Source organism: Panthera uncia, chromosome D2 (assembly GCF_023721935.1).
Source record: "Panthera uncia isolate 11264 chromosome D2, Puncia_PCG_1.0, whole genome shotgun sequence".
NCBI lineage: Eukaryota > Metazoa > Chordata > Mammalia > Carnivora > Felidae > Panthera > Panthera uncia.
In genome coordinates, this window is record NC_064818.1 from 71,469,623 (window position 1) to 71,492,019 (window position 22,397).

Sequence of the window (22,397 nt, forward strand, 5' to 3'; positions counted from 1 at the left end):
CTAAGTTTGCCTTCAGGGGACTAATTTGACTTCATGATAACCATCCAAACTTGTTGTCCTTGCATTTATCATTCCTCCAGTATGTTTTAAATGCCTGGGTCGTTGCACTAGTCAACACCTTCCACCTGCTCACCGCCCTACTTCGCCACTGGCGGATGTTTAACAACTGGACGGCCACCTTGAGCCAAGAGCTGTCTCCACGCCATTTCCTGACCAGCTGGGTACTGAGCGACCCAGTCCGAAACTTCCGTCTTGGAGCCTGCTCTCTCGGAACACTTTGGCGCCGACTGCCACACGTTGGATCTTCTGCTGGGATCTTTACTGGGACGCAGGATGGGACAGAGAAAGCCTTCAGATCATGACGCAGGGCTGCCAACAATCTCTGGCAGACCAAAAAGCCTGCAGGTTGGAGGAGTCCCTCCGGGGGCGGACAGACCTGGGTGAGCTCTTGTACCCCCATCTTGCTCAGTCATTGCTCGGGGCTTGCCAGAGGAGAGGCCTGGGAAGCTGAGGGACGCTCTGAAAGGATGAATAGCGGAGGCTGTCATGACCCAAGTTCTTTGAAGCCTCACAGAACATCCTTTTATGAAGGCGGGCGGGGTGGGGGAGGGGGTTTCAGGTGCACACATCTCCATGTCTGTCACCGGGCATACTCTTCCCGTGGCAGAGACAGGGCCCGGGGGAGCAAGTTCCGCTTCACCAGCACGTTTCCAAGCCCCTGCTTACTTCCGGTCTGCTAACACCCGATTGGTCGGAGCAAATCACGTGGCCTACGTCAACACTAGGGGGCGCGGAATTCTGCTCTGCCCTCGGAGAGGCCACGGCGGAGGTGGGTGTGCTACAGAGGAGTGGAGAATTATGACCAACAGTTGGACCCACGCAGGATAAAGGCCCTCTGTAAACGTGTAGAGCTCCGGCCAGACTCATCGCCATTATTACCACCTGTCCAAGACAGGTAGTCCAACCTCCGGAAGGACGGTTGCTTGACTAAAAACCAAAAGTCAGACTTGGCACCTGGAAGTCAAAAATCGCAGCTTCCAGATGGGAAGGGCCAAAGCACAGAGCAACCACCCCAGCGCCTGCCCAAAGCCGCCGCAGGGCCATTCCCAGGCTGGTGGATCAATAGCAATTTGGGGCGCTGGGGGCGGGGGGCGGGGGGGGGGGGCGCCATCTAAGTAACTGACTGTGATGAGTATCGGCTGCTTCCCAGTCCTTGGGGGAAGCGCACGCACCATCCACTTAGCGCTGGAGCCTGGCCATTCTCTGGGCACTCCCATTCCTCCCCCTCCTCCTCCTGCTGGGGCCCCCGCTCCTGCCTCCGTCCATCAGCAACTCCTGTTCTGGCCGGGTGCTCCTGGGAGGATGGAGGCTGCCGGGCCACCCCAGGCCGGGAGGTGCTTTCAGGAGGCCCTGGAGAAGCTGTTCCCTCGCCTCTGCTTCCTCTGCTCCCTGGTGACCTACGCGCTGCTGGGTGCTGCCCTCTTCTCGGCCATCGAGGGCGGCCAGGACCTGGGGCCAAATGACCCGGAGTTTGAGGAATTCCTGGGGGAGCTCTGTGGCATCTTGAAATGCAACCGAACAGGTAGGTGGCTCCCCCCCCCGCCCCGGGACAGGGCAGCCTTTTCCGGGTGGGTGGGGGCAGCCCCAGGGAGCAGAGGGCGGGGTGGGGCAGGGGCGCCCCTACACTCTCTGCTCCCATTCTCCCCATTCCTGGGCAGGACCTTAGGCAAATGACTTCTCTCGGAGCCACAGTTTTCTCCTCTGTAAAATAGGGAGAGTAATGGCCTGTCAGGGTTGGTTGCTGTGCAGAATGTAGGGAAAGCCCTGAGGACCCACTAGGTGCTCTGGAAAGTCCAGCCCCCTTCCCTTTGCCTCCGCGCCCAGCCCCACCCAGACCAGCAGGTTCTGAGGAGGGTGGATTGCTGGAGATTTGGTGAGGTTGGATGGGCGGCATGGGTGACCGGATTTGGGACTGGGGGTTCCTAGGCAGGTCCTCCAAACTCTGCCTGCCTGGCCCCGTGACTCAGTTTACAGGGACTAGAATTCAAGGGCAATCCAACTGGATTTGGACCCCCAGGAGGAGCAGCCTGTCCCCTTTCTCTCTCATTTCCTGTTTCCAATGGCTTTTCTATTGTTGGACTCAGGGGAGGGGAATTGATTGTGGGAAGAACCTGGGGTCCCGGTTGCTGTGTGATCTGCAGGAGAGCCCTTGCCCTCTCTGGGTCTCAGTGTGCTGGACAGAGGCGGCCCACAATCTCAGGCCTGCCAATCACAGAGACCCTGTGGGAAGCAGATGACATAAAGGACAGGAAGCCTCTTGAAGGCACTTTATGGCCTTACTGCATTTCATTTGTATTTAGTCACTTATTTCTACACTGCCCTGTTCCCCAAAGCTTACAAATATGTATTTAGCAGAGCAAAATAAAATATAGAGAGTAAATAACTAAAGACAAAGGAAAAACGGAGCCTACAGGTGAGGGGAAGAACAGGATGTTCCCCAGTGTGACATGTCCTCAAGTGTCCCTCTGCTCGGGCTGCTCACAGCCCCTCCCACCGCCCAGCCCCGCTTTGGGGGCAGGTTCTTCTGGCTGAGGCCGCCTGACTGGAGGCTGGTCATAGTGTCTCTCCTCCGAGGAGGGTCCCACTCCTTTTGTCTACATCTACCAGACAGACACACGCCAACTCAGATGACCCAGGAGATGTCCTCTGCCATTGCTACTGGGACTCTGAGCCATCCCATGTAGTCTCTCGCGTGTCAACAAGTTCAGAGCTTCCCAAACCCGACAGGTCACAGTCATCCAGGGAGCTTGCCTGAAATATACATTCCCAGGCTCTTCTCCAAACCCACTTCATCAGGATTTCTGGGGCTGGGTAGGGAATCTTATTTTTAAAGTCTCCCGGATGATCCTGATGCACAGAACACGACGGGAATACAGAGCTGGCCCAACCCCATTTTGATTTTGTTACTGTTGTTTACGTAATCCCTCTGCCCAAAGTGGGGCTCGAACTCACGAGCCTGAGATCAAGAGTCACACGCTGTATGGACTGAGCCAGCCAGGCGCCCCTCCAACCTCGTTTTGTACTGGTTTTTGTTGGAGATTCAAACGCTGAAGAGGTCTAGCTAAGTGCAGGACGCTTTGCCGAGCACGTTTCGGTGCATCACCTCACGTAATCCTCATGCCAGCCCAAGAGGGTTGTATGAGTTGTCCCCTTTCACGGAGAGACAGAGCATGAGCAGGGGAGGGGCAGAGAGAGAGGGAGACACAGGTGGAGACTCAGACCTGGGTCTAGAGTGCTCGTGTCTGGACTCCCAGGTCAGTGCCCATTCAGAGTAGTGACTTCCCGCCATGTGCCAGAGTCTCAAGGTGGCTTCTGGGGTCTCAAAAGCCACTGGCCACCAAGGCCAATGGAACTATTTGGGAACCTCCCTGAGGAACCAGGACCCCAATCTGGCTCCGTTGACCCTGGGGCAGATGTTTGGAAAGCCAAGGCTTCCCAGAAATCTTCAGGCGACTGGTGCGCACAGATCCCAGTATGAGCACCAAATTCCATCAGGCTTAATAACCTCCGGGAGCGGGTATGGTTTGCATCCATATAACAGCTTACAGCTCATAAAACCCATTTTGCTTTCAATGCTCAAGAGCCCCATGGGAGAGACTGAGCAGAAGTTAGTATGTTTCTTTGCAAGTGAAAGATGTAGAGGCTCAGAAACTTCAGAAAGCCCCCTAAGGCCACGCAGCAATGCTATGGCTGAGCTCGGGCCGGACCCCTGAGGGCCTCTCCCTTGGGTGCTCATCTCATGGGGTATGTGGCCTCTTAATCTCCGCAGGCACTAAATGCAGAGATGTGCAAAAGCAGAGCCAAGTTCTGGTGTTGATGACGCCACAGGGCAGGGGCCATCCTGGTCCCTGGGGAAGACCCTTTTGCCTGGGTGGGACCTGTCTTGAGCAAAACCCTCTCCTTCACTCTTTCCCAGTTGAGGAAGGCAGGAAACAGGATCTCAGGGTGCTCCTGCAGAAGGTGAAACCCCACTGGTTCAGCACGTTTGCAGACTGGTCCTTCCTGAGCTCACTCTTCTTCTGCTGCACAGTCATCAGCACTGTGGGTAAGTCCAAAGGCAAGGGCAGGCCTGGGAGAGAGACCTGGGGGAGGAGGGGGGAGAAGAGTGAGGCTGAGGACGCTTGGTGGGGAGGCTGGAACGTTCAATTCATTTGGTCAAGAAACAGATGTGAAATGCCTACCTCGTGCTGGGTCTCCTTTGCTGAGTGGCCGCTGCTCCTTGCTGGGGGTGGTGGATAGTGGGGGAGGGGGGGATACAGCAGTGAGCAGGACTGATGTTGGGTCCTTGGTGGGGATTAGGAAAGAGGGCCCTTGCTTCAGGTGGGTGCAGCCCCGTGCCCGGGTGTGGACCCCAATGAGCAAGGCAGGGGCTGCATTTCAGCCCCCTCCCACTCCTTGGCTGAATGCTTTTGTACAGAACACCTCTTGCCAATGGTACCTGCCAGAGCCCAGACTTTGGGGCAAGACAGAAGAACTCAGGCAACCAAACGTGGTCAGCCTATGAGGCCTTCAGGGTACTGTGGGAGCACAGAGAAGGGGCACCTGCCGCAGGCTTGGAGGTGGTCCAAGAGGCAATGCTTAAGTGGTAGGAACATTTTAAAGGCTCCCTGGTGGGATTGGTGGCCTGCTGAGTCCGACAGGGAACAGCGTGGGAGAAGGTGGTCATGAAGAGGGACTCCAGGCCAAAGGAATGGCAGGCATTGTCAGGACGTTAATCCGGGCGAAGAGACGTGGGAGGGAAAGGAAGCACCAGTCCCCAGGAAGGCCAGTGAGCCAGGCCGAGGAGGCTGGGTTCATCCCGAGGGCAGTGGGGAGAGTCCAGTGGGTTTTAAGCAAGGGAAGAGCATGGTAGCTCAGCATTCCAGAAAGATCGCCCCAGCTGCAGCATGAAGGTGGACCAGAGAGAGTAAGGCTGGAAGCACGGAGAGCCCTAGGGGGCTTTCTGCAGCAGCCTGGGTGGGAGATGATGGCAATGGCCTCATCCAGGACAATGGTCATGAGAACGAGAAGAGGGGTGGATTGAACGAGGACTTTGCAGGAAAGTCTGCGGGGGGCGGGGGGGGGGCGGGATACGTGGGGGATGGGGAAGACACCACTGTCTCTAGCTCTGGTGGGCTTGGCAGGCTGGGGGGAGGGTGGTGAGGGCCTGAGGATGGAGGTGATGATTCAGGGCCAGTCAAGGCCAAGGCTCCAGTGGAGATTCTAGGTGGAGACACCCATCACTGCTGGAAATGTGGTTCTGGGGCTCCAAGCTCTGGGTGGAGTTAGGGAGGTGGGTTTCAGAGTCACCAGCATGTAGATGACAACTGTACTCCCAGGAAATGGGGGGGAGCACTGGGGAGGGGTGGGGTATGGCGTGGAGAGGGAGGACGGTGTGCCAGAGCAGGACTGGGAGCACCAATGGTGAGGTGAGGGAGGAACTAATAGGCAGTGACAGGAACTAACAGTTACCCTTGGGGACTTAAAAAATTTTTTTTAATGATTTTATTTATTTTTGAGACAGAGAGAGAGAGAGACAGAGCATGAGCAGGGGAGGGGCAGAGAGAGAGGGAGACACAGAATCTGACGCAGGCTCCAGGCTCCGAGCTGTTAGCACAGAGCCCAATGCGGGGCTCGAACTCACCAACCGTGAGATCATGACCTGAGCTGAAGTCAGATGCTTAACCAACTGAGCCACCCAGGCGCCCCAACCCTTGGGGACTTTTAAAGCTCACAGAGGTCTTATGAATCAGGTGGGGGAGCCTGAGCCTAGAGGGGTGCTGTCAGGGGCCAAGGGCATGCCGTGAGTAGGGCTGGTACCCACAAATAGGCCGTGAGACTCCAAGTCCAGTGCTCTTTTCCCGAAATAGTCTGCCAGCCTTGCAGGTCTGTGGGGTGCTGGCGGGGCCCTGTGCACCCCTGCGTACCCCTGCCTGGGCAGCCCCAGGGAGAGTCTGGCTGTGCCTGGGTGGCAGGGGCAGCTCAGATTCCCAGAGACCCCTTGTGTGGCTGGGTCGATATCAGTGTCTGGGAGGGAAGGTCCTTGCAGGGAAGGAGCTGGCCTCTCCCCATTTCCCTGCGTTCCCTTTATGCGTGTCTTCAGCCCCCAAACAAAGGTAAGATTCCTACGTGAACGTCACTGACCCAGACCAGTCCCTTCCAGAGTCCAGGGTAGAGGGGAGGCTGCAGGGGCAGCGCTGCCCTCTACAGTGACCATTTGCTCATTTGAAAAGGGGCTCTGTGGACCCCCCAAGCCACAGACCCTCTTCTTGGCCTCCACACAAAGTGACAGAGCTGAAGGATCTGGAGAGGTGAGCCAGGCAAAGAAGGGCGAGAGCTTTCCGGGCAGAGGAAACAGTCGGACAACACTCCGAAGCTTCGAGGTGCTTGGAGGAACAGACCACTGTGGCCTGAGAGCAGGGATCAGACAGGAGAGAGGGGGACATGGCACGAGCAGTTGCCTCCTGAGCTATGGGGACAAGGCTGCCCTTGCATTCGGGCACCGTGTCCCTGGGCCCCTGTCTGAGGATGCTCACCCAACTAAGGGCCCCTGGCTTCCCTCCACGGTGGTGCAGCAGGATGGGCGGGTAGAAGGGGCCTCCCTGGGGCGGGCAGGAGTCTCCCCTGCTGGGAATAGGGTCACAGGAGCTCAGATGGTGGAGCTGACCTCAGCCACAGCTCAGAAGCTTCTGGGTCAGCATCTCCACCAGGAGTGGAACCCATTGCTCAGCCCCTACCCCTCTCGGCCAGTGAAAAGGACTGAGGCCCCATCTTCATTCGAGAGAGTACCGGTCCCTGCGAGGGATGGGCCCACAAGGGTCACAGGGCCCCAGCCGTGGCTGGGTTCTCGAGCTGAGGTTCCCTCACACTTGGGGGTGGGGTTGGGGAGCACGCTGGCCAGCTGTGGACTCTGGAGGCTGGCCGCCTGGGGTCAGCCGTGTGACCTTCAGGGAGCAATGTGGCCCTTCTGAGCCTCGTCCCCTCATCTGTAGCTCCTCCCAGTCCTGCCTTTCAGATCAGCGTGAGGATAAACCTAAGTGGCCCTCAGGATCCTTCCAGAAGCCTCTACCACAAATTGCAACCCTACTGGCTTAAACAGCCGGGAAAATGTGTAAGTGTGTTCCCTCTGGAGCACAAGTCCAGTGGGGGACAGCTCTAGGGCTGGTCCGTGTGCAGCTAAGCCATGACATTGAGCACCAGATACTCTCCCGTCCTGCTCAGCAGGTCACAAGACGGCCACCAATATCCACTCCCATTTGGGCATAGTTGCATCTCGTAGACAGAAAAAGGGCTGGCTGTCACCATCAGCAAAAAAACTCTGGAAACTTCCCACCCCGAGCCAGTCCTGGCAAGGGGGTTACGTTACCAGAATGATTTAGACCAATTGGATCTATCCCTAAATCGGGGTCACGCGGGGGGTGGGTAGTGGCATTCCAGGAAAGATGAAGGAATGTTGCGGGGGAAACAGCCAGTGTCTGCTTTATGGATGGGCACACGCGTGTGTCCAAGGGCGCCCCCATGTGGCTTCCTTCAGAACTGGTCCTTCACCTAAATGGCCTGTGCAGGCAGGGACTGGTCATGGGCAGAGAGAGTACCAACAGTAGCCACAGCACCGAGCATTTGCCAGCACTGGGCATGGTGTTCACAGGCTTTATATGCATTATTTTATTTAATTTTCATGACGTGACAACCCCACGGGGTAGGTGCCGTGACATTTAGCCGTGAGCTAAGGTTCTGGAGAGGGAAGTCACTACCGGGAAAGCAGGGGTGGGGCACAGCTGGACTTTTTCAGGGAAACCCACGGCTCAATGGAACAACGGTTACAGGGATGCTGCAATTCCAAGGAAGATACTGGAGATGAGCAAAGGGGTTCAGTTTGTGTTCCTTTTCCTCAAGGACTTCGGGGAATTGGCCTAATGCAGCTTCTCAGCCTGGGCACTATGGGCATCTTGAATTCGATGGTTCTTTGTCATGGGGGCTTGTCCAGCAGCATCCCTGGCCTCTGCCTACCAGAGGCATCCACCTCTTCCCCTGCGGTCTCCACCAGTCGTGGCAGCCAACAGTGTCTCCACACATTGCCACGTGTCCCTCGGGGGAGGGGGGGGGGCAAAATTTCCCCCCTTGAGAACTGATGTAATGCAGTGGTTATCAAGGTATGGCCCCTGGACCAGTGGCATGAGCATCACCTGAGAACTTGTTAGAAATGAGAATTAAGGGGCACCTGGGTGGCTCAGTAGGTTAAGCGTCCAACTCTTGATCTTGGCTCTGGTCATGAACTCACAGATCATGGGATCGAGCCCCACATCAGGCTCTGCACTGACATGGTAGAGCCTTCTTGGGATTCTCTCCCTCTCTGCCCCTCCCGCACTCATATTCTCTCTCTCTCTCTCTCTCAAAATAAATAAACTTAAAAAAAAAAACAGAAATGAGAATTCTCAGGCCGCATCCTAGCCCTGCGGAGCCAAAAACTATGGATGTGGGGCCGAGCAGTCTGTATTTAACAAACTCTCTACGTGATCAGGATGCATGCTGACGTTTGCAAAGCACTGACCGGATGTGAAGGTTCTCAGCCCTGACTGCACACTGCAATTATCTGGCTGTCTTTTATAAGCTCCCAAGCCCGGACTCCATGCCAATCAAGTCAGAGTCGCTAGGGACAGACCCAGGCATCAGTATTTTTCAGAGCCCTGCAGGTGATTCTAATGGGAGTCCAGGCTGTGAACCACTGATCTAATGGAAATGCATTATCTTGGTTTAAATCCCAAGAAGGCGATGCTCCTATCAAATCAATTAGGACGTCACGCCGTCCAGTAATTACAAGTGGAAGAGGATGTTGGAGAGGCTCTCGACGGCCTGTAATCAATACTGTGTTTCACGTGCTTCCTGCCCTACATCTCTGGGCCATTCTTAATGCACCTGGCCTTAATGCTGAAAAGGGGACACCTGGCAGGTGTGAGGTTGGCCAATCCCCAGTCATTTCCAATTGGGTCAGTCCCCTTGGATTAGAAAGTAAAGTGCATGGGCTATTAAATACAGCCTAAGTGGAGTGGACTGACCGTACTGGAATATATGAATGCATTATAAGAAATGGTAGGATTTTCCGTTATGCAGTTCAGCATTTGGTAATTGGTACGGTTAATACATTTCCTTCACAGGGGCCATGCACTCTCTGATATTTGCTTTCTTTTTTGTTTTTTTGAAGGTTTTTTGTTACTGGGAAGCCTCTCCTGACTCTCCTGGGGGTGTACAAGAATTAGGGGGCTTATCCACCATTTAGAAAACAGGGTGGTCTCTGTCTCTGGGACTTTGTGGCTGCTGCTAACATCCCTAAGGACTGATGGCTCTGTGGGGCCCGTGACAAGCTTTGGCACAGGAACCTTTGCTGACACGCAGGGCCTGGGCTCCACCAGGACTCTGTGGCCAGGCCTCTCTGAGCTCCTGCCCCTGCAGGGGAGGCTCCGGGTGCCCTCCTCCCTCACCTTCCCCGCTCCAGAGAATCTTTCCACACCTTCCTTCATGGCTGGACCGACCGATCGTCCAGTTTGCCTGGGACTACCACAGTTTTCACATAGAAAGTCCGGTGTCTTGGGAAACCCCTCAGCCCCATGGCTCCCCTCTGTCTCTCCTCTCCCCCTTAGGTCCCCACCCCCACCTGCTTCTCCTTAGTGGTTCTGGGCTTTCACTGAAGCCCGGACAAGGAGCTGAGGCCACTTCTGCAACCTCTTCTCCTTCAGGGGAGAGCCGGAACTGCTCAAGACCCTGAGGGATCAGGGAAGGGAAACAGAGGCGCTTGGAACCGTCAGCGCTCTCTCGGCGAGTCCTGCCCCCTGGAACGCGCCTGGGTTTCTGAACGGGAGGTTTAGGCAATGAGGCCCCCATTCCTGCCCCCTCGTGCAGACACCTGTTGGGTCCTCGTCACAGGTGGAGGACTCCACTGGTGGAGAGCTGAGCTCAAGGCCAGGAGTCCTAGAGGGCAGGACCTCTGCCTGCTTCCCGTTGTGCCCCCAGCCCTGCCCACAAGTGCCTGGCATAAAGTAGGTGCTCAGTAAATGCGAATCCAGGATGGATGCCTTTGTTCTCAATGCTCATAGGACAGTCTGCTCTTTCACATCCTGTTATCGGTCTCCAGCTGCTATGCATATATCACTAGTGTAGTGATTTGATTCATATCTGCCTCTCCCACTAAACCAGAAGCTCAGCGAGGTTGGATACCATATCTACTTTGCTCAGCACTGTGTATGCAGTAAGCACTCAGTATGCGCACACATATGAACACACGTAGAATTAACTGTCCCTCCTACCAAAAGGTGCCTCGTGGAACCAACCCAGTGTGGCGTAGAGTGCCCTGGGATGGGTGCCCATTGATGAGCCCCTCTGAGGTCCACAGCCTTCTCCCAGGACCCTGGTGAGGGTGGGCAACCTGAACGCCTCTGTGCTCCTGGAAGGCAGAGCCTGAGGCCAGAGTTCGCCACAGGGGACCGTAGCCCCGGAGGAGGCTGGGGCATAGCCAGCCTGGGAAGTGCCTTCAAATCAATTTACATAATTGGCCTAGGTTTTTCTGTATTAATCCTCCTTTATGACATCAAAAATTAAACACAGGCATTAAATACAAAAGCTTTTCCCTCGTTTTGTTGAAGTCACTGAGCTTGCTCACTCCAGAAGATCCAACTCTCTGTGCTGTGGGGGTTTGATAGCTCTCTGCTCCTGCCCTGCTGTAGACGTGGGGGGGGGGGGGGGGTTGGGCGATGGACGAAGAAGAATCTCCGTCCTGAAGAGGACAGAAGCCTCAGCCCGCCCACCCCCTTTGCTTGGCTGACTGGTTCTTAATGATTGGAAGGTTCCACCCCCTTGGGTGCTCCAGACCCCGTGGGAATGAATGCTGGCATGGGAGCCGGATGGTTCTGGGGATTTGACTGCCAAGCCTATCACTGAGCGCTCTTGGCCAAGTTACTTCATTCCTCCAAGCTTCAGTTTCCCCGCCTGTGAATGGTGACAACCACGCCTACCTAGGCAGGTGGGCTGACACCAGCCCACAGTAAACGCTGCTGGCTGCTCTTATGGGCTCCTGAGGGCAGGGACGCTGACGATTCTCGGCTGCCCACTATGGGTCAGGCACTAGTCTCGTGTCATCTTCCCAGCGAGTCAGGACACAGAGCGGAGACTGCTGTTCCTGTTTTGCAGCTAAGAAACTTGAAAATGTGAGCCATCAAGTAACTTTCTAGAAATGCCAGAGCTGAGGTTCGCACTCAGGTTGGAAGATTCTAGATGCTGGGAACCTAACCCTTTCACTAGCACTCGTGACCGCGTCTGTCCAATCTACTAAACCACAATGGCCCTGAGGGTAGCAGCTGTATTTTAGTCCTTCTGTCCCCTCTCCCTCCTTCCATGCACACTGCTGTGCTCTGATGGCACATAGCAATAGCCTGTTGTATAGAAACAAATAAACCAAGAGGCCCAGACATCCCAGGGAGGACAAGCGTGGCTTCTTAAAAACAGGTGCCTTCGTGGAGGATGAAGGAGGCGGTGGGTATGATGGCAAAGCCATCCATGGCCTCTCCCCTGCATTCATCCGGTCACACGGATGCTTAGAAGTGGCCGCAGCAAAATGAAAAGCAATCAGCCCACTCCCAGACATGTTTGTCCCCTGCCAAGGACATCTTGGGTCACATATCTAGACATGAGTTGCTCCTTATCCTGAAGAGTAGATGAGTTTCACCTCCTGCTTCCCCCACCAAAACGGGCCCAATGCCAGATGGTGGATGGGTTTTTTTAAAAATTTTTTTAATGTTTATTTTTGAGAGAGAGAGAGAGAGAGAGAGCACATGAGCAGGGGAGGGGCAGAGAGAGAGAGGGAGACACAGAATCCAAAGCAGGTTCCAGGCTCTGAGCTGTCAGCACAGAGCCCGACGTGGGGTTCGAACTCACAGACCGTGTGATCATGACCTGAGCCGAAGTCGGATGCTTAACCGACTGAGCCACCCAGGTGCCCCTGGATGAATGTTTTAAGATGAATATTTTCAAACACGTTGTGTAAACCATCACACACACACAAGGAGGAGAAATGGCAGAAGGTCTCTTTAAAACTTTCTTCGGGAAGGGGAAGAGCAGACCAGCCTCCCAGGGTCTGTCCTCTTTTTTCAGGTTACGGCCACATCTACCCTGTCACCAGGCTCGGCAAATACTTGTGCATGCTCTACGCCCTCTTTGGCATCCCTCTGATGTTCCTCGTCCTCACGGACACGGGTGACATCCTGGCCACCCTCCTGTCCACGTCTTACAATCGGTTCCAAAAACTCCCATTCGTCCGGCCCCACCTTCCCGAGTGGTGCTCCCGCCTGCTCTGCGGAAGGCCTGCCCCCAAGCCTGTTTCTGCCACCACGCCTGCGGCCGGAGCCGTCCCCAGGATCGTCATAGAAACCCAAGAGCTTCCGGACCCCAAACCCGGCACGTGTCCCTCAGCCCCAGGCAGCAACGTGGATCTGTTCGAGAGACTTCTTGCACAGGAGAAGCAGAACGCGCTGCAACCGCCCCCGCGGGCCGTCGAGAGGAGCAACTCATGTCCAGAGCTGGCGTCAGGGAGGCTCTCCTACTCTGTCATCAACAACCTGGACGAGGTGGGACGGCAGGTGGAAAAGCTGGACGTCCCCCTCCTGGTCGTCGCCCTCCTCGTCTTCGCCTACATTTCCTGTGCAGCAGCCATCCTCCCCATCTGGGAGAAGAAACTGGACTTCGAGAACGCCTTCTATTTCTGCTTTGTCACGCTGACCACCATTGGGTTTGGGGACACTGTTTTGGAACACCCTCACTTCTTCTTGTTCTTCTCCATTTATATCATCATCGGGATGGAGATCGTGTGCATTGCTTTTAAGTTGGTGCAAAACAGGCTGATTCACGTCTATAAAAATCTCATGCTGTTCTTGGCGAGAGGGGCATTTTACCATCCTGTTAAAAAGTGAGATCTCCACCATCTCTTGTGGGACAGATGCCAGATGAGCCGCTTTCCTTGCCTCATCTCTTGAGGGCAGTTGGAACTGGTGGCCCTGCAGCTTGTCACCTGAGACCGTGGGGCTTGGAGACAAATCCTGCACGAGAGCTGATTTTGGTCTTAAGGCCCTGCAGAAATGTGGCCAATGCCTTTCACATCAAGGCATTGGACAAAAGCTCTCCCCATCCTCCGAAGCCCGGTTCATTGTCCTGTCTTCGTCTGTCAAAAGCCCCACCTTACGTAAATGAAACCACCTTATGGATGTCATAGCTTCTCTTGAGACACCAGAAAAAAATGAACCTTTGTTTTTGCAGTTCGTACTTTCACCTAAATTAAAATGTACCCTCGGGGCGCCTGGGTGGCTCAGTCGGTTGAGCGTCCGACTTCGGCTCAGGTCACGATCTCGCGGTCCGTGAGTTCGAGCCCCGAGTCAGGCTCTGGGCTGATGGCTCAGAGCCTGGAGCCTGCTTCCGATTCTGTGTCTCCCTCTCTCTCTGCCCTCCCCCGTTCATGCTCTGTCTCTCTCTGTCTCAAAAATAAATAAATGTTAAAAAAAAAAATTAAGGGGCGCCTGGGTGGCGCAGTCGGTTAAGCGTCCGACTTCAGCCAGGTCACGATCTCGCGGTCCGTGAGTTCGAGCCCCGCGTCAGGCTCTGGGCTGATGGCTCGGAGCCTGGAGCCTGTTTCCGATTCTGTGTCTCCCTCTCTCTCTGCCCCTCCCCCGTTCATGCTCTCTCTCTCTCTGTCCCAAAAATAAATAAAAAACGTTGAAAAAAAATTAAAAAAAAAAAAAATAAATAAAAAATAAAAAATAAAATTAAAAAAAAAAACGTACCCTCGGTGAAACAGAGCTAGTCTGAACGACCTCTTCTCTTGAATGACTTCATGCATGTGTGCGGGGTCAGCCCAATCTCAGCCCATGTAAGGTACACTGGTGCCACGAAACGTGACTGTCACCTGTGTTCACGGGGGCCTGGGATAGTTCAACTGCCCGATTCTGTGTAGACCCGTGTTCCCACCAGAGTGGCTCCTGAATGAGCGGGCATGTGAAAATGTTGACTTGGGTGATCGTTGGTGGAGGAAGGGGTCGGCACTCCCCAGTGGAATCGAGCCTCAGTTACTTATCAGCACCCCCTGCATTGGCCCTCCTTCTTCTCCGTGTCGTTTCTCCATTCCCCTTGAGATCACCCCCAAATAACCCACTTGCACACAAATCCTTGCCTTGGAGTGACCCCCCTGGGGACCCCGGCCGGGGAGAGGATGTCACAAGTCAGTGTAGGAACTAGTTGCCACATGCATGGAGCACTGCAAGGGTCTTCCCATTTCCTTGGTTGGTCATGAGAAATGTCTGATTGCAGAGAATCAAAGTTTCTTGACAGCTTCTTTGCGAGAATCTTGGGAATCCTGTGATTAACAAAATTAGTCAGACCCTGGGTAAGTGGTAGCACAAAAATTGCAAAACCCAATACAAAGTCTGGGAGGTTCCAATTAGAAAGGAAAGGAAACACCCATCTTTTGAAGCTTCTCTGATCTGCTTTGGGTTCAGGCCAGTGCCAAGGTCCAGATCTCAGATGGGTCTTGGATCTTCCTTTCTGGATCTTTCCTCCTCTTCCCCCCAACTATTAGGTTTCTGCCCCTTCAACTCATTAAGACCCACCTCAGGAAATGGAATTTATAGGATGTGAGCGACAACCACTGAAAGACATAACTAGCCCCAAAAGTGGGATCTCAGGCAGCAGCTACCAGGACTAGGGTTTTCATGGAGTTTCTCAACATCCCTGAAATCACAGCCGCCCAGGTGCAGCAGGGCGCCTTGAACTCAAAGGTAAATCCAGACTGGCCACTCAAATGAGATCAGCGATGGGACCGAAGGGCTGTTCAAAGTTCATTCAGTTCTACAATCATTCATTGAGTGATTGCTGCTTTCCAGCCTCAAAGAGGATTCCAAACATGAATCAGGTATGTCCTCTGAAACACGGAGGTATTTACAGGCGGTGTCCAATCTCTCAGCCACTCCCTTCTTGAGGCTGTTCAAACGCAAACGTGGTTTTATGCAAATTCAACCTCATGATCATTGGCTTATTTCACTTGCTGGCGGGTATTCTTCCGCAGTTCTGGGAAATGGCCCAGCCCGCCTTCCTGCCTTTCATTTCTTGCCTGTATGCGCCCCACATTCCAGCCGCCTTGGGCTATACAGTGCTTCCTGCCTGTGCAGGAATGTGAATTCATTCCTCCAAGGCTTTGCTTGGGGGGTTCTCAACCTTGCCTATACTCTGAAACCCAAGGGGCTTCCAAGACTTCACATGTCTCCCTCCACTCTGCAAGAGATTCAGTCATTGATCTGGGGTGCCGGTGGGTTTGGGGTGACCCCAGTGTGTGGTCAGAGTGGAGAATCACGGCACTAGCCGCGTTCTTGGCCTGCATGCCCTTCTCTCTTCCAGGATGGATGGAGGCTTACCTTCGAGGTGCAGCCCCCATGGCACCTCCTCTGGGTAGTGACACCTGACTCCTGGGAGTGGTCACCGTGGTCTCCCCCGGGCTCCCAACGCACCCACTGTGATCCCTTCCTCTGTTAGAGTACTGCAGCTGGACGCTCTCCAAACCCGGGTCTAAATGATCGTGCCTTGTCCATCATTATCGTTCTTACTCCCTGTAATCCCCCAGCCCCCCTCCGCAGCGCCGGCCCCATATCGGGGAACTGCGGGTAGGTCTTAGGTGCACACAAATGCCACGGAGGGCGGCCACCCCTTCCCGCACACCCACCACATCCGGGCCCCCGCGCTGAGTCCTCACGTGCGCCATCGTATCTGACGCTCCCCGCAGCGCTGGGAGAACGGTCCCCATGTTACAAGTGAGGAGGCTGAGGTCAAGGAATTAGCTCCGGGACCCCCCGCTAGCAAGTGGCGAAGCCAGGAAAGACACCCAGGTCTAGTCCGACTCTCGGTTCTCAGTGGACCCCTTGCATCAGCATCCCCGGGGGGCTTGTCAGACATGCACGTTCTCCGACTCCATCCGAGACCTACTGGATCAAAAGCCTGGGCAGTGAGCTCAGCGGTGTTTTAACAAGGCCTCCAGATGCTTCTGATGTTTGACTCAGAGTGTTTGATTCTCAAGGTGGGAAACCACGCCTCTAACTACTGTATTCACAGCCTCCCTGATAGTCTGTGGGGACAGCCACCTGGGGGAAGGCATAAGGTCTCCTGGAAGGGGAAAGGGTACTGAAGGGGCAGGCCCCCTGGTCAGGAAGGCCTCCTGCAGACTGGAAGGGACCTTGTCCCCCAAAGAGCTAACACTCTGTCTTCTCCACGCGCGGGGTGTCTGTTGTGATCAGAGGCGGCTGCTTCCCGCCTGGCGGGGCCTCACGTGGGGGATCGTGATCAAACTCCCCGGCAGCACGGGGCTCCAGAGAGGGCTGCGGGGTCTCAGCTGGGCTAGAGTCTGCCTGGGGAATTAGAGGGCCTGGAAGGTGCCTCGAAGCTTCTGGACAGGAGGCAGAAGGGGGTACTTCGGTGATCACCTCCCGCGTCTCGCACTCAGAGGGCAGAACCTCTCTGGCCCAGCTCACAGCCTGTCTCCCACCTCCGGGCACCTGGACCAAAGCCTTTGGTGGGAGGCGCTGACCCTGCAGCCGGGAGGTAGTCCTGTCCAGTTGTCCCCCAGCCCAGCACAGGGTGGCGTTAGCCCTGCTCTCCCCTGCCCCCACCAATTTTTGTTTTAAACAGAAGAAAGTGAAGTTCTCTCCCAGACACTAGCGCGGCGTCTGCCTGCGAGGCTGCCCCGGGGTCGGCCGGCCAGCCAGCCCGCGCTCCCCAGAGTGGCCAGCAGGTGGCGCCACCAGACCGCGCGGGCCCCGCGCTCGGAGGCCAGCCGGTGGCGCGCCCGCCGCTCCATGCCTGGGAGGAAGAGGCCTCCGGGAGGGATTGTCTGCCGGGGTGGTCCCCCACGAAGGGGAGCCTGGGCCCCTGTCTTCCGCCGTGGCCCTCTGAGATCGGGTGCCTCGGACTTCTGTCCTCACCGCGGTTCCCAAGGAGGAGGCTCCTCAGACCTCTGTCCCCCCCCCGCGGACGTCTGGAGAGGGAGCACCTTGGATCTTCATCCTCGGAGCAGCTGTCTAGAGAGGGCGCTTTGGACTCCTGTCCTGGCCATGACCCCCAGAGTGGGGGCCACCAAGGACCGCGGTCCCCAGCTCCTCAAAGCACACGTCCTGCCAAGCTGATGTCAGGGCCTGAAATGTTACCACTTGAGTCCTGGCCACTTAACAGGTGTTAATAATTCCACCATGAGTGCCCCTTCACCTTGGACACTTCTTTCCCGATCTACCAGCCTCACTCCAGAAAACAGGGTCTTCGGCAGACTGTCTGAAGCTTGCGAGAAAGACCCGGAAGCTTCCACGATGCGCAGATGTCCTGGCTCCACTGGGTCGGAGGCTCTGTGAGTGGTGCCCAGGCACAGCTGTGTTGCCCGGCTGTGGTTTGCTTTGTGTTTCTCACACCACATTCAGGTAATTCTCATCTGGTGGGGTTGAGAACTATTGTCCCAAGCGGGGAGGGCCAGGGCCAGGCCACCGGGGACAGGAAGAGGCTTGGGGAGGGTCTCTGGATGGGCCACTGGGGACAGAGGTCTGGGAGTCATGAGACCTCACTGAATGCTAGTTCTGGCTGTTACCCTGCTCTGCTCAGTGACTCAGACAACTGGAAGCCTCCTTCTGGGTCCCTTGGAGGAGAGGATTGGTCAGGACAGCCCCGGTGGTCCTGCTTACCTCTGGGGTTTGAGTGTCCTGCCTTGTCACGGAAAGAGTAGCTGCTGCTTGGATGCGGGGGAGGGGAGGGCAGGAGGGGGGGCAGGAGGAGTGACCTGCTTGGATGGGGGGTAGGCAGGAGGAGTGACTCCTACGACACTAGTCTGTGGGCTGCTGGATGCATTGCTCTGACCTGGGCCGCAGCTTCTGAGGGTGCCCGGCAGACGGGAAGAAGGGAAGGAAACCGACATTTAATGAGCAACTAATATGTACCAGGCTCTCTGCCCACGTTACACATCTAAGCCTTTTTAGCTCTATCCGTGGGGTTCATCATGGCGATATACCCCGGGCTCGAGTACAAGGCTGGCTCGTGGTAGGTACTCAGCAAACATCTGTTGTGTGGATAAATCCCTGTGAGTAGTCTACAGAGAAGACAAAACTTGGTGTTTGGGACAGAGCCTTTGCCCCTGAATGCTTGTACCAAACCACTGGGGTGGGCCCAGCTCAGAACTACTGGAACGTTCCCTAACACTGCTCCTTCCCCAGTTGGGGTGGGCCTGCACCATGTCCCAGAAGGTAGTGCTTGGAAAAAAGGATCAGAGCCTTCCCCCGGCTCTGATCAAGGTCAGCGTATGAAGGGTAGAGGTGATTCGTGCGGCAGCTAAGGGAACAGGGTCCCTGGCTTACTTGGGACCTGCCGTGGCCGGGAGAAGCTCTGACAATGGGCTTGCACAGGTGCACGTTGCCGTATTTGTCAGCATCGTAATTTGTTATTTTTTTCTCATTCTCAACAAATATTCAAGTTCACACTTAGTTTTGAATGGGTAATTTTATATTCTTTTTAAGAGGGTCCCTTAGGCTGAATAAGCACCCGGAAAACCTGACTCCCCCTCACCCGAGCCGGGAGGTACTAAACAGAAGAAAGTGATGTCCAATCCTGCTGACTTTTCCAACATCTTCTCCAGACAGAGGTCCAGTCCCGTCTCGACTGGGCATCAGGTCCCCTCCCAGCGCATCAGCCTGTGCACACAGTAAAATAACCTTCGGGTGGGGTCACAAACTAACAAAATCCGTGCCCTGGTTTCTGCCAGGTAGTAGGCTGCCCGCTGTCCAGGGACGCCCAGAAAGAAGGTGACTGCTAGAAAGGGTGACGAGGAGGGCAATCAGATGGCCAGCCCAGAAACTTCCTCTGGAGGGCCCCTCCGTGTCATGCTGGCCAGGAAGCGGCAGTGGCTTAGCGGTTAAGACCTTTGTGCGACAGGCTGCTTGGCCAGCCTTGAATCGTGGTAGTTTTCGTCACCTGTCAGTTCGACATAAAAGTAGGACCTACCTTAAAGGGTTGTCACGAGGGTCAAACAAGAAAACGAGATGATCCACGGCAAGTGTCGTAGCCCAGTGTCCAGTTTTGCAAGCGTTAAGAAAAAAATCAGAACTGGGGCACCTGGGTGGCTCAGTCAGTTAAGCGTCCGACTTCAGCTCAGGTCATGATCTTGCGGTTTGTGAGTTCGAGCCCCGTGTCGGGCTCTGTGCTGGCAGTTCAGAGCCTGGAACCTGCTTCAGATTCTGTGTCTCCCCTTCTCTCTGCCCCTCCCCTGCTCATGCTCTGCCTCTGTCTCTCTCTCAATAATAATAAATAAACATTAAAAAAAAAAGGAAAAAGAAAAAAATTAGAATGATCCCCATTTCTATGAGTAGGAGGCCAAAAATGGCACATTTCAGTCTTCTCCAGCACCCCCTCGCTGCCTGTGATTGGGGGAAAGGGTGAATTTAGCATCAGTTTGCAGGACGTTCTCAATGAGCCCCCTGCTGATTCGGGGGTGGTTGGGATCCTGGGGGCTCAGGCAGTATGTCCCCACGCAGGTCGGGCACATTCTGCAGCTAACACCCCAGCGCACCAGAGGTGGGAGGCTTTCTTTCCCAGCTCCCCTGTTTGTGCTCTGGGGTCCCTGCGCTCAACTGTGCACTTTCCAGCCCGTGCATGTCACTTTCTCTTGGCTTCCACTGCACCACGTGGCCTTCGCTGTCCCCTGGGCTCCAGAGCTCACCCCTGAGACCCTTCACTTCATTTCTCCCTGGCTCCACTCCCTCCCTTTGGTCTCATCCCCTCTCGTGGATATGAACACCATCTCCGGGCCTGGTTCACCCCAGAACCCCAGATTCATGTCTGCTTCCCCAGCAGCTTAACTTGCCATGTCCCAGAGGGGAGCCAGCCTGCCCTCGGGTCCCCCTCTTCCCCGTCCGGGGAGGGGCAGCCCCAGCCTTCCAGTTGCTCCAGACAGAAGCCTGGGAGGCTGTCTTCACCTGGCCTTCCTCTTCTCCGCTCTGACTTGAGAGGCATGTGTGCAGCTTTTGAGAAGCACCCCCCACCACCATCTCGAACGTACCTCCCAGAGATTCGGATGCAGCCAGTTGCAGGCAAGGCTCCTCATTTCCATGTTTTAGAAACTCCGCTGACTCTGGTTTACCTGCACAACCATCTGCTTGTTCACAAGCCCTTGTTCAGTGACCGCTGTGGGCTGGACACTAGAGGCCTAGCCCTTACAGAGAACATTCCTGGGGCGCCTGGTGGCTCAGTCGGTTGAGCGTCCAACTTAGGCTCAGGTCATGATCTCACGGTTCGCGAGTTCGAGCCCCGAGTCAGGCTCTCTGCGGTCAGCACAGAGCCTGCTTTGGATCCTCTGTCTCCTCCTCTCTCTCTGCCTCTTCCCCACTTGTGCTCTCTCTCTCTCTCTCTCAAAAATAAATAAACATTAAAAAATTTTTGAAATGAGAAGAGCGCTTCTGATGTACAGGCACACAGTAGGTAAAGATATGTCTGATCGAGGTGCTGACCCAGAACCACTCCCCTCCTCTCAACGAAGAACCAGCGGGACAGATGGATGAGAGAGGGACCAGATTGAGCAGGCCCATAGGCTCCCCACCTACCGTCGTAGCCCCTATGACCCTGATCCAGCTCCCTGGAAGCCCGGCAGTGTGGCCAGCCCTGGGATGTCCTGGGTCGGGAGGCCCCGGGCGCTTGGTTGTTGCCATGGTGATGGATGTGCATCTGTGGGGCCGAGAACTTCGGAGTAGCTTGGGTGCCTGACAACAAAGGGCACCGCCATCTTGGATAGCATTTGTGGTTTCTTTTCATCCTCTTCGGCCCTTTTATGCTCTGCTTTTGTTCTTGCCATTTAGATCAGAGAATAAAACCCTTTCAAATGCTATAAATTCAGAACACAGGCAATTAGGGGGCCTCTCTGTGGTTGCGGCCCCCCTGCAGTCTCTTTAAAAAGCAATCGCCTGCGTAGTAAACAGATGACCAAGCAGAGGCGGTCAGTATCTCCCGTGTGTTACTATCCGGCCAATCCTCACTGAGCACCTACTACGTGCCAGAGCCCAGGGAGGTGCTGGGGATTCAGGGTGGTACCAGACTGACCAGAGCTCTGCTCCATGCCTCAGTTTCCCCAGGGGGGCTGACTCGGCCCAGGGGTTTTCATATGGTGCTTTCTGAAGCCTGGGCGAGGTAGCTTGTGGCCCGAGTAGGTTTGCTTTGCTCTGTTCTACATCCTCTATTTCCCTATAACATTCTGTTTAAAGAAAGAAGTCTACAACTGAAAACAACAATAAAAAAAAAAAAAAAAAAAAAAAAAAGATGGTGGGCCAGGAATGAAAACCACTGGCCAAGGATTCCCCACGGCTTTTTCCAGATGGGATGTTCTGTGATGTTGACAGCTAAGGAGACTGCAGATTTCTCAGGATGATAGGACACATAGAGACGGATACACAGAAGCAGCGAGGTTGCCTTTAGGTGCTTACTCACCGGGATGACTGACATCCTGCCCTCATTTGAAATAAGATGAGGAACCTTGTTTGGTGTTGGAAAGAAAGCCTGCCCTTCTCAGACTTGGGATCCCAGCCTTCCCCGTGGAACTTGGCCTGAGCCGGCAGCCTTCCGGGACACGCCTTCCTCGGAGCTCCCCCTGCCCGCCCCGCCCTCTGCGCACCTGCCCTGCGGCGGTCTGGGGGGTCGGCCCTCTCCGCCCGGCTGGACTGCGCAGTCTCAGAACTCACTGGAGGAGGTGCTTGAAGCCCCGTTTGTGCCGCTTATTTTCGGGGTCCCGCCCCTCATCCGGGCCCTTCCTGGGTGTTCTCCTGAAATGCAGGAGAGCCCAGTGGGCAGTGGGCAGAGCAAGCCTTCTGCCGCCTTCCTTCCCTCCCCGACGGGCGACCGAAGGACGCCAGGCCCCCATTACAAAGGTGACCTGAGTGTTTCCCAAAAGCCATTCGCACTGTCTGGGCAGGAAGTGGGAAGTAGGTCGAGGACAGGGTGTTTTATTGACTGTCTCTTGTCTTGAGGAGCCGCAGGAAAGCTTTGTGAATACAGCAAAACCAAACAATCTCACTTAGGGTCACGCGCCGCCTGGGCCCATTGGAAGTCCAAGCTGATATTTTTACCCCCGGGCTGAGTCGCCTTGTATTTATTTCTCTGGAATGTACATTACCTTTTCCGCTGAAGGCCAAAGGGATGCGAAAAACAAAGAGAGATTCTGGATTAGAGAACAGCTCGTGTTCAAAACACTCTGAACTTGGCAAAGTCACCCCACTATGTGGGGCTGTTGAAATTTTGCTCTCTTGCCTTATCAGCATGGGCTG

At 55.2% G+C, this 22,397-nt stretch overlaps 1 protein-coding gene across 1 annotated transcript; it reads left to right on the plus strand.

Moving 5' to 3' along the window:
• Positions 1–761: 761 nt before the first annotated feature.
• On the plus strand, positions 762–13,373 carry KCNK18 (potassium two pore domain channel subfamily K member 18). The gene is made up of 3 exons (XM_049646519.1): positions 762–1,582; positions 3,977–4,105; positions 12,181–13,373. Exons 1-3 carry the CDS (start codon positions 1,189–1,191, stop codon positions 12,993–12,995), a joined length of 1,338 nt encoding a protein of 445 aa, XP_049502476.1. The 5' UTR covers positions 762–1,188; the 3' UTR covers positions 12,996–13,373.
• The last annotated feature ends 9,024 nt before the right edge of the window (positions 13,374–22,397 follow it).

Coding starts and splice junctions, on each gene's coding strand:
- KCNK18 (XM_049646519.1), top strand. CDS start 1,189: ATGAGTATCGGCTGCTTCCCAGTCCTTGGGGGAAGCGCACGCACCATC. Junction 1,583..3,976: donor CTTGAAATGCAACCGAACAG/GTAGGTGGCTCC, acceptor ACTCTTTCCCAG/TTGAGGAAGGCAGGAAACAG. Junction 4,106..12,180: donor CACAGTCATCAGCACTGTGG/GTAAGTCCAAAG, acceptor CTCTTTTTTCAG/GTTACGGCCACATCTACCCT.